This window comes from Podarcis erhardii (genome assembly GCF_964252035.2).
Source record: "Podarcis erhardii genome assembly, chromosome: 1".
Lineage (NCBI taxonomy): Eukaryota > Metazoa > Chordata > Lepidosauria > Squamata > Lacertidae > Podarcis > Podarcis erhardii.
This window is the reverse complement of record NC_138497.1, coordinates 82,578,287-82,594,094: the sequence shown is the minus strand read 5'-3', so window position 1 is coordinate 82,594,094 and position 15,808 is coordinate 82,578,287. Positions and strand designations below refer to the sequence as shown.

General features: G+C 45.8%; 1 protein-coding gene across 2 annotated transcripts; it reads left to right on the top strand.

The window, feature by feature from the left end:
- Positions 1-1,851: 1,851 nt before the first annotated feature.
- Positions 1,852-13,814, top strand: LOC309327846 (acyl-coenzyme A amino acid N-acyltransferase 1-like). Of its 2 annotated transcripts, none has more exons than XM_081837420.1 (5): positions 1,852-2,636; positions 3,678-4,028; positions 4,842-5,044; positions 6,059-7,231; positions 11,588-13,814. In XM_081837420.1, exons 1-4 carry the CDS (start codon positions 2,351-2,353, stop codon positions 6,653-6,655), a joined length of 1,437 nt encoding a protein of 478 aa, XP_081693546.1. In that variant the 5' UTR covers positions 1,852-2,350; the 3' UTR covers positions 6,656-7,231; positions 11,588-13,814. The 2 variants fall into 2 exon arrangements, with proteins under 2 accessions (XP_081693546.1, XP_081693547.1); XM_081837421.1 differs by having other exon boundaries at positions 2,498-2,636; positions 3,557-4,028.
- Positions 13,815-15,808: the final 1,994 nt, after the last annotated feature.

The following is a 15,808-nucleotide window of genomic DNA, read 5'->3' as shown; positions in this document are numbered from 1 at the left end:
GGGGGGGGCAGGTTCTGATTAGCTGGGAACATTTTTAAGCTTCGGCATATTTTTTGGCATACGTTCAACCAGGCTAAGCCTCCAATCTAGCAGATTCCTTATGAGCAGAGAAAGGAATGTGAACCAGAGCTGTTGTACAAGCCTCCAGTTTCAGAAAGAGCTTGTTGTATGATTCTGCTGTTTTCAGAAAATAAGGGAGGGGAGTGGTTCAGTTTTTGTACATTGTATAACATGATCCTGATCTTGCCTGATGAAAAACTAAGGTGCATTCACCTGGAACAATGTCTCTGTCAATGATTACCCTGTACTTGGTTGCCCAGCATGAAGAGTTGCAAATTAGTTGCAGAGAGCAAAGTCTCATTTTTTACTGATCTGGTCTCATGGAGAATTTGTGTGGAGCAGGGCAGAAATGGGCAGCCCCCTCCACTACTGACAATATTGGGTTCTGAGGGACAAACAGTAGAGGTCCCGCAATGCCCAATTTCCCCTACCTCCTGGCGGGACCTTTCTGCAATGGACCCAGAGTTGTCCAAAGCAGCAGAAACTAGAGCAAAAATCATTTACAGCCCTTTGTAGGGGAAAAGTGTGAAATATCACAATATAAGCACACCTAAAAGTAGCATGGAGTGCTCTTGTTTGAAGGCTCCAGCCAGCCATTCCCCTTCCCAAGATTCTTCATTCCCTCCCTGGTTTTCATTTTTTGGAGGGGGGTGTTCCTCCCCCCCATAGATAATCCTCCACAAAAAAATGTTTAATTTCTGTGAACCTTGGGATTCTCTTTGTTTCCCAGAAGCCCTACAAAGCCCTCTGCTGTGAATAATAGTAATAAAAAAGTCACTTTTCTCACAGAGTGACGACCCAAAGCAACTTACATTATTAAAACCAATTAAGAACATCTGATAAAAATATAAAAACACAGCTATACAAATAAAAATGAGGATTTACAGATCCCATCCCCACTCAAAAAGACCACGATGTCGAACTTCAAACTAAGGTCCAAAAACCTGTGAGAAGAGAAAAGTCTTTGATGCTTTAAAACAGTTAAAGACAGTGTCGAACATCTCTCCTTGAGTTTGCAATTAGAGGGAATGATTTCCTCATCCAATATATCTTATAGTTGGCTAGAATATTATTTCTATTCAGAATGAACCATCTTACCAAAGAACAATATTGGAGAGGGGCAGGGTTAATGTTACATGTGAGCTATATATTTTTCACACAGATTTATCTAGAGTTACAGGGGGTGAAGGCTCTGCGGTAGAGAATACACAAGGTCTTCACTCTCTGGAAAAACAATTTCATCAAAAGCCATTTATAGATCACCAAAATGATCCTGTATAAGGGCATCACTTTGAACTAAGCTCACACTGGGCCATAAAATGGCAAATGGGATTCAGTCACCCAGTTTGGATAAATTCCTTTGTAGCTCATTTGCAATTCCTTTTTGTTTTATACACCCTGAAAAATCTGGTCTCTTCAACAAACTTGGCTACCTACCTCACAGCTCCCCTGTAGCTCTATCATTCACAAAATTAGAGGTCTGACTTGAACAGCAAATGGGATGCACAGAGTTGAAGTGCCCACCTTTTGCTTCTAGAATTGGACCTCTGCCTCTTCTTTCTATATGACTTGGGTGAGTGCGTTTACCACATGTGACACTGGGGGTTGCAAATCAAATTGCACATTTGTATCTAAACTGCATACACAATTTCTTAGCCAGCAAGGTAAGCTTTCTAAATCAGGGTCAATAATGTTTAGAACAATCACATACCACCTCTACTGCTGTTAGCTGTATTTTATTTATTTAATCAATTTCTATGCTGTCTCCCTGAGCTAGTTGACCTTTCAAGGCAGCTTATAGAATGGGGGTTAAATACTTTAAAATGCCATCTTGTTAACTGATAAATACGACAAACATGACAAAGTGAAGCCACTCATTTAAAAAGCACCAGCAGTTCACACAGAATCATTTCTCACACTGGCATGTACAGCTTGAGTCTTTTAAAAGAGGCCCCGTGGAACATGTGTACTCTGTATCCACGGGGCCTCTTTCAAAGGACTCACCCTGTACATTTGTTTAGAGTTGTCTCAAAGGCCAGGGGAGGGACTGAAACCATCAGATGAGATGCAGAATCACTGGAGAGTAGGAAGGGACCTCCAGGGTCATCTAGTCCAACCCCCTGCAATGCAGGGATGTCATCTAAAGCATACCATGACAGAAACAACAATCTGGAAAACTAAAGGAAATAACTCGACACATTTTTGAGCCAAAGGCCGTGAAAGCTGGAAATGTGGGGAGGACGGCTCATCTGGCGGTGAGGAGGGGCGGCTACCTCGCCACCCACCCCCAATGTCCTTGAGTAACACCAGGCAGCGCGGGTGTGGGATGAGGTTTCACTTCTCGCACCGACTTGCCTCGCCTTATCTGTCCTCCTTTTGCTCCCGAGGGAGCCGCGCCAAGTCACGTGGCGCAGGACAGAGCAACTCCCCGCTTGGCGCCCGTCCACGGGATCGTGCCCTGCCCGGGGAGGCACTACCCTGGCGAGGATCCGACAAGATACTGGGCACCTGCGGAGCACCGAGAGAGAGGAGCTGGCGGCTGCAAGTCCTCCGGGTCCTGAGCCATTCAAGTCGCGGTGAGTGTAGAACCCAGCGTCGCCCGGGCGCGCGGGGAGGATTTGCAGACGCCTGGAGGGGAAGGAAGATCCGCCCGCCGCGCTCCCCCAAACCTTTGGCCGGCGGAGCGGGAAGCGGCGACCCTCCAGCCGGGGTTGCTGTGCCGCAGCCAGCACGGCCACAGCGGCAGCGGGGAGCGAAGGCCCCGCTTCCAAGTGCAGCTTCGATTGCAAGCGTGCGCAGGCAGGCGGGCTTCTTGCAGCGCGCAAGTGAGCAAACCGTTCAGCGCATGGAGGAGTTTCACCTCCAAGGAGGAAAAGGACTTAGTTAAAAGCCTGTGTCAGCTGAGTTTTACTCAAAGTACTGAAATTAATCAAGCTAACTTAGTCATGTCCATTAATTTAAGTGGGCCTGCTCTGTCTAAAACAGAGCTTTCCAAACTTTTCATGTTGGCGATACACTTTTTAGATATGCATCATTTTGCAGCACGGTAATTCAGTTTTACTAGCAATCCAGTGGGCTGCCTGCTCCCTTTACCAGCCCCAGGAGGAGTGTGGGGAGCGTTAAAACGACACACCCGCACACTGTAGCTGACAATGCACTCATGTGTTGCAACACACCGTTTGGAAAGCTCTGGTGTAAAACTTGGTCGACTACCAACCTTGAACTAGGACAGAATGGAGTTTTAATTTTCTCCTCAGCCATAAAGTCACCGAATTATCTTCAGCCAGTTGCTAACGCTCATCCCAATCTACCTCACAGAGCTCAGAGGATAAAAGTGTGTGTGTAAAAGAGGAAAGGCAGGATATAAAGGAGAGAGCTTCAATCAGAGGTTAAGGGCAAGAATTGCCCTAGGAGAAGTAGGGAAGCTGAGCACCTCCTTCATTCGTTCTTACAGTTCCCAAACTTACTGGAAATGTCACTGATTCACTTTCCTCAGGTTGCTGCCATGGCCTGCCTCACTGTCACCCCAAAAAGCTCACTAGCCGACTCACCCGTGTGGATTCGCGCCTCTGGCCTGGACCCTTCCCAGCTGGTAACCCTGCATGCATTGCTTACAGATGACAAGGGAGAGAAGTTTCAATCCAGAGCCCACTTCCGGGCAAATCTGTCTGGGGAGGTGGACGTGAAGCAGGCGGCTGCTCTAGGCGGGGACTATGTAGGTGTTTGGCCCATGGGCCTCTTCTCCTCCCTGAAGCCAGAGAAAAAGTTCCACAGGCTGATGAAACGCAACGTGACAGGCAGCCCTTTCCGCGTCCAGGTCAGCCTCTTTGGCTCTGTGGTATTAGTTCCTTCACCCAACGATGTACCACTGGCCACTTGCACTGTGGAGAGATGGTACGCAGCCCATGGAGTGGAACGTGTCCAGGTCAAAGAAGGCAAAGTTCGGGGCGCCCTCTTCTTGCCACCAGGTAAGAAAACTGATTTGTGCTTTCTCTCCCCTCCTGGGTGATTCACTACAATGAGGAATGGCCTAGCGCAGTGCCAGCCCACCCCTGTTTCACAACTTGTGGTGAAATGGGAATGGGCTGCCCTCGCTGCTGCATCCCACCCCACTTCCACTGTTGTCAGAACATCCCTACCACCACCTGCCAAACCCTGCGAGAGCCGGCACATTCCTCAAGGCATTGCCCCACGTCTTTCCTGCCTCAGGGGCAGAGAAGATGAACGGCAACACCACATGCCATAATGCCTCCCTCTCACTAGCCACAGGGGGGCATTCCACCAGCAGTGGGGCAGGCAGGGTGAGGCAGTTGCTTCACACCACCCCCTCAGTGGGCCTGCTCTGGACTGGTGGGCTCAGTAGACGGTCTGCGAGCACTTAATGCATAGACGAACCTATGTGGGCTGGGGCTTCAGCAGTACCTGGATGAGAGAGTCCTATAATACTTCCAGGGTTATAAGAATAAAGAGAAGTCCCCTCCTCTCCTTTACCTCTTCACTGCATTTTCCTTCTTCCCACACGTCTGTATGCAACTTTCCCATTTGTTTCTGAACCTTCCCTACAATCATGCAGTCCTTCTCTTCCTTCATTGTGGGACACACATTGCTCACATGCCCAGGTTGCTTTTATTGTCCTCTCCAAGGTCACCCCCTTCCTCCACCCCACCCTGCATGGTCTCAGAGACCTCCAAAGGCAGGCAGGCAGGCAGGGAGGTTCTTATTCCAGACAATTACAAATACCTTCACTCATAGTTGCTCTCCCTTTCTTGGACTCTCTGCAGGGCCTGGGCCGTTTCCAGGGGTGATTGACCTATTTGGTGGGTCTGGAGGTCTCATTGAGTTTCGAGCCATCCTACTGGCCAATAAAGGCTTTGCTGTTCTAGCTCTGGCTTTCTTTGGCTATGATGACCTCCCACAGACCCTAGAAGAAGTGGACCTGGAATATTTTGAGGAAGCATCCATACTACTCTTAAAACATCCCAAGGTGTGTCTGAGAGGGTATATTTTCTTCTATCTTGTTACAAGGGTACTCTGCAGTGGGACAATAGAGATTAAAATAGATTAGGAGTGAGGAACGTTTTTGGCCTGGCAGGCCAACTTTGATGGGCGAGCCACCTCTCAATCATCTGACATCATAATGATGTTAAGTGACTTGTAGGTGTGTGGTCCCACCAGCCTGTCAAAACTGACCCACGAGGGTGCAGGAGAAGCTTGGGTCCCCACAAAGAATGCACTGTCAATGTGGCACCAAACAGGATTCTGGAATATATAGTGATATGCACTTGATCAGACAAAGCTAGACTAACACAGGCGTCGCTAGGTAGTTCCCAGGTTTTGTACAGTACAGTAGGATCTCCCAAGCTTCATTTTGTCTTTGTATGGAATTGATCTGGCTAAAAACGGACACGCCTAAGACACACACACACATTTTGTGGGGAGCAGAAGCTGACTGTGTATGGCAGAGGTGGGACATCTGTGGTCCTCCAGCTTGTTACCAGACTCGGTCTCCCATCAGCCAGTGATCAGGTAGGACGTGAGGTGGAGCTCATGTTAGATTGAAGGGGTAATTCCTTGCTAATTCCCCAGCCCTGCTGAAGAGGAAGCAGTACATACAAGGGGAAGGAGCTGCAGAGAGGAAGCTACTCATTAGCCTGGCAGGAGATCTCTGCTGAGCAGGACTCAGTTGTGTATAAACCATTTAGAAAGAGCTTGGCTGTAAGGAAGGGCACCACTAGATAATATTCCACTATATTCAATGCTGTTTGAAAGGGCCCTAGTGCAGAAGGAGCCAGTTAGAAAGGGTTACATGCAGTCTGATGTACGATCCAGCATTCGGCCATCTCAGTCTACTGACTCACCCTGCACCATGTGTAGAATCACTCTTCCTTCTGAACAAACCCATTTAGAGCCTTCCTTCTTACAAAACTCTACTTGCATCTGCCTCTCATGCCGTTGATGAAATAGCTATGTGTGGTTCCCTCCCTCCTCCCCCCGCCAGGTCAGAGGCCCGGGCCTTGGAGTCGTTGGGCTGTCCAAAGGATCGGAAATCGCACTGGCCATGATTACCTTCTTAGACCAGATTGTGGCTGCTGTGTGCATCAATGGTACCACAGGTATGAGAGGCGCATCACTTCGCTTTCGTGATGTCTATATCCCTGCCATCCCTTATGCTGTTGAGAAGGTTCTCATCACTGAAATGGGGACAATGTCCTCTTACCATGTCATGGAAGATCCTTTGGATGAAAGACATCACTCCTCTGCCATCCCTCTAGAGAAGGCCCAAGGGCCCGTGCTCTTTGTGGTGTCAGAAAGCGACCAAAGCCTAAACAGCAAGTTATTTGCTGAGGCGGCCATAGCCAGAGCAAAGCAGCATGGGAAAAGGAACTGTGCTTTGCTATCGTATCCGGGAGCTGGGCACCTCCTAGAACCCCCCGGTTCCCCGCTTTGCTACTGCTCTTCTTTCCGGAGTACTCTCTTGCCTAACCAATGGGGAGGTGAAGTGGAACTGCACGCCAAAGCCCAAGAGCACTCCTGGAAGGAGATCCAGAAATTCCTCAAGCTTCATCTTGGCCCGGTTGGAAAGAGCAATTTCTAATAGCGGAAGGAAGGAAAGCCAGCTCAGGTGATGTATTCTAGTTCTCCAGACTTGATCCAATGAATCAGCCCACGCACGGAAGACCGCCGGAGTGAGAATATGCCTGTGACATGGTATTTCGAGAGCACTCAACAGAAAGACAATTGCGTGGTCAGAAGCCTGTGACAGTGTTAGAGGCCTCTGCAAACTGCATCCAGTCCTTTTGCCTGTCTCATGCTTCTTTGGGGAGGGGGGTTGAGGCCCCTTTGCTACACTTGCTCATCTGTCAAATGGGGACAATAATCCCCCCCCCATTCTGTCTGATCTTAAGCACTTGGGTGAAAGGGACATTTCAAACTCTGCAAAGCTAGCCCATTAGAAATAAAATAAACCAGAACTACAAAACACAAAAGGTGATTGACAAGATCAAGGTGACAGGAAAAGGCACCAGATTCAAAAAAGCACTTACTTTTGACGACAAAGGAACAATGGGCACAGCACTTAACAGTGTGCTCCCAAATCTTCCTTCGCATCTCTGTCTTGAATTCAAGCTGGGCTACAAAGGGTGGAGGGTGTCAGCATCGCCCTTGAGCCAGTGTACCAACTGGACTCATGCACTACAGCCCCGACTGGGCTAGGCGAGCTGGGTAGCACTGCCAGAGACCTCCTTTCCCACAGGAACAGGTCACAGTGCTGTGGACTCACAGCTTGGAGCTGAGAGCACCGGATTCACTGTCTCAATTATACAGTCGTTGCGCAGCAGCGTTTTGCAGAGTCTTGCAGAGTATAAACCACTCGGAGAGCAGCTCTGTAGAATATCTTCCTTTTATTCTATTGCTACAGCTATAATACAAAACTATATACAGAGCTACAAATTCTAAGCATAAATCAATGCTATACTCTGAGTGCCTGCAGCTGCTCCTAGCAGCAATCTTATCTATAAACACGATCTCTTGCACTCTCTCTCCGACACACTGACTGACTCTCTCTCACACACAGAGATTGATTCACTCACTTGACTAATTAAGTAGAGAGCAGTACATTGCTCCTCCTCTCTGTAGAGTCAGCAGAGACCTCAGGAGATCATCAGGAGATTCTTGGGTATGGGAGGGGTGAAATCTCCTCATCCTCCCCCATTTCATCTGACCATTTAAAGAATCTTTAACTTAACTGCAATTTGCACACACACTCCAAAAGTTGTTCTCTGCTTACAACCTTGGTTAACATATCTGCAGGTATCTCTTTACCCGGCATATAACACACTTTTACAATACCATTTTGAATACACTCTCTAGCTCGATGGAGCTTGATTAGCAGATATTTTGTCCTTTGTTTACATCCCTCTGAGTGGAGCAAAGTTATACATGCTTTATTATCCTGATAAACCTGAACAGGAAAAGTGACCTTCACTTTTATGTTATTAAACAGTTGCTGCAACCACTCTATATCCATCAGGGAAAGAGTTAAAGCATTAAGCTCTGCCTCGCAGGAACTTAAGCTTACTGTTGCCTGCTTTCTGCAACACCAATCAAAAAGACAATGATTGTACAAATAACACACTCCTGATGTGCTTTTGCCATCCATTGTGTCACTTCCGAAACTGGCATCAGCATAGATCTCAAGACCTCCAGACTTTTGACTTGTAAGTCTCAATCTGTAATCCATAGTTCCTTTTAAATATCTTGCTATCCGTTTTAGCGCTTTCCAATCCTGAACTGTGGGTTGATTGGCATACCTGCTGATTAAATTCACACTCACTGCAATGTCTGGCCTTGAGCATCTTGCTATGAAATTAAGTTTACCCAACACACTTCTGAAAAGTGTTGCATCAGGAAAAACCTCAGCATTTGTGTCATGCTGATAACCTGCGACCATAGGGGTATCCATAGGATTTGCATCAGTCAGGTTCAACTTCTCTATTACATCAGTGATCTTACGTGACTGATGCACCAAAACATCACCCTGAGCATTTCTCTCAATCTCAAGAGAGAGATAATTGCTAACTTCTCCTAGGTCTTTTAATTCAAAATGCTTTTGCAACTTTGCCAAAGTGCTTTTGTAGATGTTTTCATCCTTCCACACAAATAATATGTCATCTACAAAACAGATGCAATAAAGCTTATGCTGATTGGACTCTTTAACAAAAACACATGAATCAGCCTTTCCTTGCACAAAACCTAAGGAGAACAGCACTTCAGTTAGCTTGGTGTGCCAGCACCGTGCACTCTGTTTCAAACCATACAGGGATTTTTTCAACTTGCAAACCATTCCCTTTTTTACCTGCACACCATCTGGGGGTGACATATAGATATTCTCATTTAGAACCCCATACAAAAACGCAGTATTAACGTCATGATGGGAAATCGTCATACCCTCTTCAGCAGCTATCTTCAACAACAGTCTAACACTTTCAAATCTTACTGTTGGAGAATACGTTTCATGGTAGTCCTGATCAGGTGTCTGAGAAAAACCTCGCGCCACTAGTCTGGCTTTATATCTGACTACTTTTCCACTCTGATCAGTTTTTACTTTGTAGACCCACCTACTGTCTACACACTTCATACCTGGTTCAGCTGGAACCAATTCCCAAGTATTGTTCTGTTTCAGGGAACTCAACTCAGCTCTCATGGCATTCAGCCAAGGTTCTGCATCTTTTGCAGACAGATTTTTAACTTCTTTATAATTGACTGGTTCAAACACCACACCAGAGTTGCTTGTGACCGCAGCGTTAGCAAACTCTTTAGAAAACCCTTTTGGTGGTACACCTTGAATACATTGGTCATGCAACTTTTCATTCTTATCAACAGACAAATTGCAACACTCTTTCTCAGTTGTTTCTGCAGTACCTGTACCTGAAACAAAGGCAATTGGTACAAACCATTTACACATTTTGCATATAGAATGAGCTTGCCATCTCGACGAATTTCACAGCGAGATTTAGCAAACACCACCTTAAAACCCTGATGATCAAGCTGGGAAACACTCAACAAATTGTCCTGAATATCAGGCGCATACAGGACATTCTTAATAGTTGCATTCAGGCTCTTTAAGAACACAGTTCCCTTAGCCTCACTCGTGAAAACTGTCCCATCTGTTTGATGAATTTCTTGCTTCTCAAGCTGAACAAAGAGATCCTTATCTTTGGCTACGTGGTTGGAACCGCCAGAGTCGATCACAAAGAAACTCCGCCCACGTTGACTAGAGCAGCGAGAGATCAAAGCTTTTGAAGTAGCAGGTGCTTGGGGATTTCGTCCTCCTCCCCCTCTGCCTCTGAAGTTTCCCTTCTTCTTTGAAGATTTCTTGCAGCACTGGAAACTCAAATGGCCTTGTGCTCCACATGAAAAGCACCGCTTCAACTTTAGTGCTTTAACAGCAGCAGTTTCACTTTCACTTTCCCCTGCTAAAGACTCAGGCACATTTTCAAACACATTTTTGCAGCACAGTCCCGGCTTTCTCTAACAGCCTGTCTGCGATCCCACTCATTCAAGAGCACGCTAGACACATAATCTTCTGTTAGCCGGTCACCAGGCATTGTAGAAATCTGGGCAGCTACTCCATCGTAAGACTCATCTAGGCTATTTATCATCAGCATTGCAAACACAGCCTCTGAAATAGCCAGGTCTCGCTGAACAAGGTCCTGTCTGAGACGCTTTAACTGAGATAGATGGCTAGGCAAATCACCACCTTTCTGCAACTGCAACCTGCACAGCTTCTTGAAGAAAATCACACTGGAACCAGCATTTTGTCTCAGATGCATATCTCTCAACTTATGCCAAACAGCTTGTGCAGTCTCTTGACCCTCTAAGTTCACCAGCAAGTGGTCTGAAACACTCAAAACAATTGTCCCGCGGGCTTTCATATCTGCAGCATGCCACTCAGCCCAATCATCATCATCTTTATCTGGAGGGTCATCTTCTATCGTGTGAAATAGCTTTTCCCTCTGCAAAAGCGCTTTCATCTTAACTTGCCAAACTGCATAGTTTTCAGGCGTGAGGAGGGGAAAGGACATAGCCATCTGGCCAGAATGTGCACAGGCCATGTCTGCTATTACTTAGAGCAAGATACTTCCCTCGTGCAAACACAGATAAAGCCTTGGACTTCTTCAGCCACTCTCTGCCCCACTCAGAGCGCAATTAACAGGCAAACAGGGATGCTATCTTCTTTCTTTGGCAGTCAGCAACATACCTCAAGCAGCAGCAACAGCAACAGCGGCAGCTTGAACACTCTGCTCCAACACAGCTCTGCTTCTAGGCACCACAAATCAGTCCAGCATGCAGCCTCCGTTCCACCGTCCAGCAATCAGCAACAGAAACCTCTGGCGACTGGGATGACTGGGATGACTGGAACAACGACTGGTCAGACGACTGGGCCCATAACCGATGTCAGCATCGCCCTTGAGCCAGTGTACCAACTGGACTCATGCACTACAGCCCCGACTGGGCTAGGCGAGCTGGGTAGCACTGCCAGAGACCTCCTTTCCCACAGGAACAGGTCACAGTGCTGTGGACTCACAGCTTGGAGCTGAGAGCACCGGATTCACTGTCTCAATTATACAGTCGTTGCGCAGCAGCGTTTTGCAGAGTATAAACCACTCGGAGAGCAGCTCTGTAGAATATCTTCCTTTTATTCTATTGCTACAGATATAATACAAAACTATATACAGAGCTACAAATTCTAAGCATAAATCAATGCTATACTCTGAGTGCCTGCAGCTGCTCCTAGCAGCAATCTTATCTATAAACACGATCTCTTGCACTCTCTCTCCGACACACTGACTGACTCTCTCTCACACACAGAGATTGATTCACTCACTTGACTAATTAAGTAGAGAGCAGTACATTGCTCCTCCTCTCTGTAGAGTCAGCAGAGACCTCAGGAGATCATCAGGAGATTCTTGGGTATGGGAGGGGTGAAATCTCCTCAGAGGGAATAATTTTTCTTCTGCAAGGGTAGTTTCAAGCTAAGCTACCTCTGCAAAGAAAGGAAGGAAGAACTGGGAGCACACTCCAGACTATTTCGTTTGAAGTTTCGTCATGTGATTGGCAGGTGGGCAATCTGTCCAAGTAGCCCACAAGAGTGGGCTGCCACTTCCCAGACTTCTGAGGGTAGTGAAACTACCAAAAGGGCCCCCTCTGCTGCTCGTAACACCAAAGATGGTTCATGGAGAATATATGGAGCCATGCAAAGCAATCCTAACTACAAGAAGCTGGCTGAATTGGACAGCTAAGTAGATCATGGGTTTGGATTGGTCCCTAGGCTTGTATGTGGGCACACTAGCATAACTGACAGGTTCCTTTAGCTACAACTAAGGTGTTGGTGACAGAAAAACCATTTGTCATGCTCCCATTGTGGCAGCCTCCTCAAAATTGTGCTGTATACAAAGAAACCAGCAAAGCTGAGGTTTCTCTTTCTGTCTGAAGTGTGTCTCTACATTTGCATACATACTTCTGTTTTTGTAGAATGTGAACATCTGGATTTGGATCACAGATCATGCACTGAGTTATATGACAGCACCTGATGACACCTCTTAAAATTAAAAGAATTACAGTGCTTTTCTTAAACCGCTGAAATTGCGTAAATAATAATTTCTGTACAGGTATTGGGAAATCATTTAGAATGAATTGGAAAAAATGTTTAAAATAGCTTTCCCCCCAAAAACAGAGTCCTTTCTGTTAGGGATAATTCAGACTGAAATTCCCAGGTGTCAGAAAAGGTTATTTACGTGTTCAACAACTGTGGCCCATGTTTTGCTAGCCCCCAAATGGAAAGCAAGCGAGGTCCCAACCAAAGAAGAATGGCAACTGAAGTTAACAGAATATGCACAACTTGCAGACTTTACATATAGAATAAGAGACCAAGAAGAACATATGTTTAAAGAAGATTGGAAAATGTTTATTGAATATGTGGAAAATAATTGTGTACGGCTGAAAACGCTGGCAGCATTAAGGTAAAGTCAGCAGTGTAAATAAGTTTTGATGGATGTAATAATGGAAAACCGATTGGTAGTTTTTGTAAAATATGCAGGGATATAAGATGTGCAAAATGAACTATGTAAAGAGAAGAAGGGAAGTCATTGATATCTTAAGTATGTGCACCCTTCTACCATGTGGGGTGGCCCCATGGAAAAGCAGCTCTCACTTGGCTGTGTCCAAAGGGGCTATAAGGTTGCCACACGGGCTCCTGTAGGTGCCAGCCTGCTCACTAGTGCCCACCAGTTGCAATTACATAATGCCTCAGCAATGGTACCAAAGAGTATGGGAAACAGCCCTACTAGAAAAATTAACCAACAAACTGAAACCGACACGGGGACAAATAGAAGAAGACACCTTCACCCTGGTATGGCTCCCCTTTATCACATACACAGCCCAACAAGACAATGACAAGAATCCAGCAACAGCATACAAATCAATATGGCTAACCTGATCCAAAACACTCCCCCACCCCACTCACACATGAAAACAAAGACCACCACAGCCAACCACAAATGAACAACCACACCCTAGGCCAACCCCAACCTCTCTCACCACCAAAGGAACACAAGCAAACAACAAAGAACCCGCACAAGCAACGCTGACATCAAACCCTACATATAGCACCGGTAAGTAAAATAGAAACATCACCACCTGACCCCACTCTCATCCATCTCTCCCCCCTCCACCTCTTTCCCCCTTTTCTTCCTAATGTCTCAACAAATGAAAATGATTTGTAAAAATGTTACATGGGGGGGAAAATACGAGAGAGAGACATTGCAAACACTTTTGTAAATCAAGAAAATCTTTAATAAAAAAAAAATCCAAATTACATAATGCCTCAGTAATCCCCTCAAAAATCGACAGGGCGCAAGAGATTGTTTGCACTGACTCATCTTCCCCTACCTTAAACACACCCCCTTAAACGTGTACATTTCATTGGATGCCGGGATGTTCAGAACAGAGGTCAGGTTCAAAGAGCTTCCTTCCCTCTCTCTCTCTCTCTCTCTCTCTCTCTCTGCAAGCACGGTAGTGGCTGATGTAGGTACCTTTCCACTCTCCTCGCCACTGATGGGAAGTGGAGGTTTGCTTGCATTTTTGTAACTGGTGCCCATAGCACTTTCTCTAAATTCCAGTTGTGCCCACTGGTTCAGAAAGACGGGTCACCTCTGCTGAATAAAAAAAAAAGTATCTACCAAGGCTCTGGCAAATTTTCTTCCCAGTTAAGCATTGCTTGTTTCAGTCAACCCACCCAAAAACAATTTCCTGCTCAGCCTTGCTCAGTAGAACCATTTCTGACCATTTCAGGAGCTTAGCAATACCAGAAAAGCCTGATAATTTTCAGAAGCCAGAACAAATCTGTGGCTACCTGTTGCACGCAAGGAGGAGGGACAAACGGCCAAGGCAGTAGTGAAAATGACTTGGCAAAGAGTAGCTACTGTCCGCATGTGTTGGCACTGTACAATGAACTGCCGCTATCCATGTGCAAATATCTGCTGCAGACTACCAAGACTAGAGTGTTAATTACATGGAGCTTTAAGGTGAACTATAGTAGATAAAGGAAGAACAAGGATAAACAAACCCCATGAAACCCTCCTCCTCTAGTGAGCAGCAAAGAGCGACACCCCATTTTTTAACATTCCACCTTTGGTGATCCTATTCATATTCATAACAACATGCAGACTCCCGAAGTCACAAGCGTATACATTTTGTGTGCACAGTCAAATGCGTTGACTGTACATGTGCCAATTTTGCCATGTGCAGCTACAAAATATTCCCAGTGTGGGTGATTAGCATGCCAGTGATGAACAAGCTTGCAAGGGAATTTGATTCTGATGGAACAGTGATGAATTATGCTTCAGTCTTAATAAGATGCAGGGTTCCTTCTCCAAAGGCATAACATTTTCAGATTTAATTCAGTTTGCAGAGATTGCACAGTCTTTTCAAAGACGTACAAACAAATGGCTTCCCCCAGGGATGACTAGAATCTTAGGCAAGCAACTGGAAAAAGTAAAGATGGAATGCAAAGCAGTGTTGCTGAAGAGTGTCAGTGAATTATGGGATATAGAAAAGACAATACTGTATGGTGGATAAAGAGAAAACAAATCAAAGAGTGAGAATATGCAAGATTAAGTCCCACACTAAAGGCACCCATAATAATGACATATTATGTTTAAAATGCAAGCAAGTCATTGGCAACAGGTTTTTTCCCCAGCCTCCACCTATCTTTTCTGCAGATTAAATGGGGCAGCAGGGCTGTCATTTGGTACCATTATATGGATGCTGTTTTGCATTTATACAGTCTTCATTTATTGTTTCTAAGAAAGCTAAGAGCTGTGATTCCTGCATTGCAGGGGGTTGGACTAGATGACCCTCAGGATCCCTTCCAAATCTTCAGTTCTTTGATTCTGTGACACCCAGGTTTCAGTCCTAATCCTGTTTACCAGAACCTCAGTCCCATTGAATTTAGTGGGACTTACATGCATAGGATTGTACTATTAATAGTTGTTGCCTAGCAACTTCTTTAATTTGTACTTTAAAGAGTTTTCATCCCCAGTCATATCAGAAGTATCAGGCATTTAACTGAGTGTTAGCATTTCCCTTTTTTGTCCACTAGATGCCCCCAGGGAGCTGATTTTTGTAGCAGCAATGCTGTTTGCTAGCTTTTCTTATGATCAAAAGGACAAAACGTCTTGGTGCTGACATATTTGAAAAAGGTAAAGGACCCCTGGACGGTTAAGTCAATTAAAAGGCAACTGTGGGGTATGGTGCTCATCTCGCTTTCAGGCCGAGGGAGCCAGCATTTGTCCACAGACGGCTGCCTGTGTCATGTGGCCAGCATGACTAAACCACTTCTGGTGCAACAGAACGCACAAAAACACTATTTACCTTCCTGCTGCAGCAGTATCTATTTATCTACTTGCACTGGTGTGCTTTCAAACTGCTAGGTTGGCAGGAGCTGGGACAGAGCAACGGGAGCTCACTGCATTGCAGTAATTCGAACCACCTTCCGATCGGCAAGCCCAAGAGGCTTAGTGGTTTAGAGCACAGCGCCACCTGCTCCCTTCCAAATTTGTTTTTCAAATAAAAGACATTATGACAGTTTTGTTTTGTGAAACTGTGGTCTTTATCAAAGAAATAATCACTAAAATAATGATGGCACCCAGTGCTATTTTTCTAGAAAAAGAGGTGCTGGAACTCACAA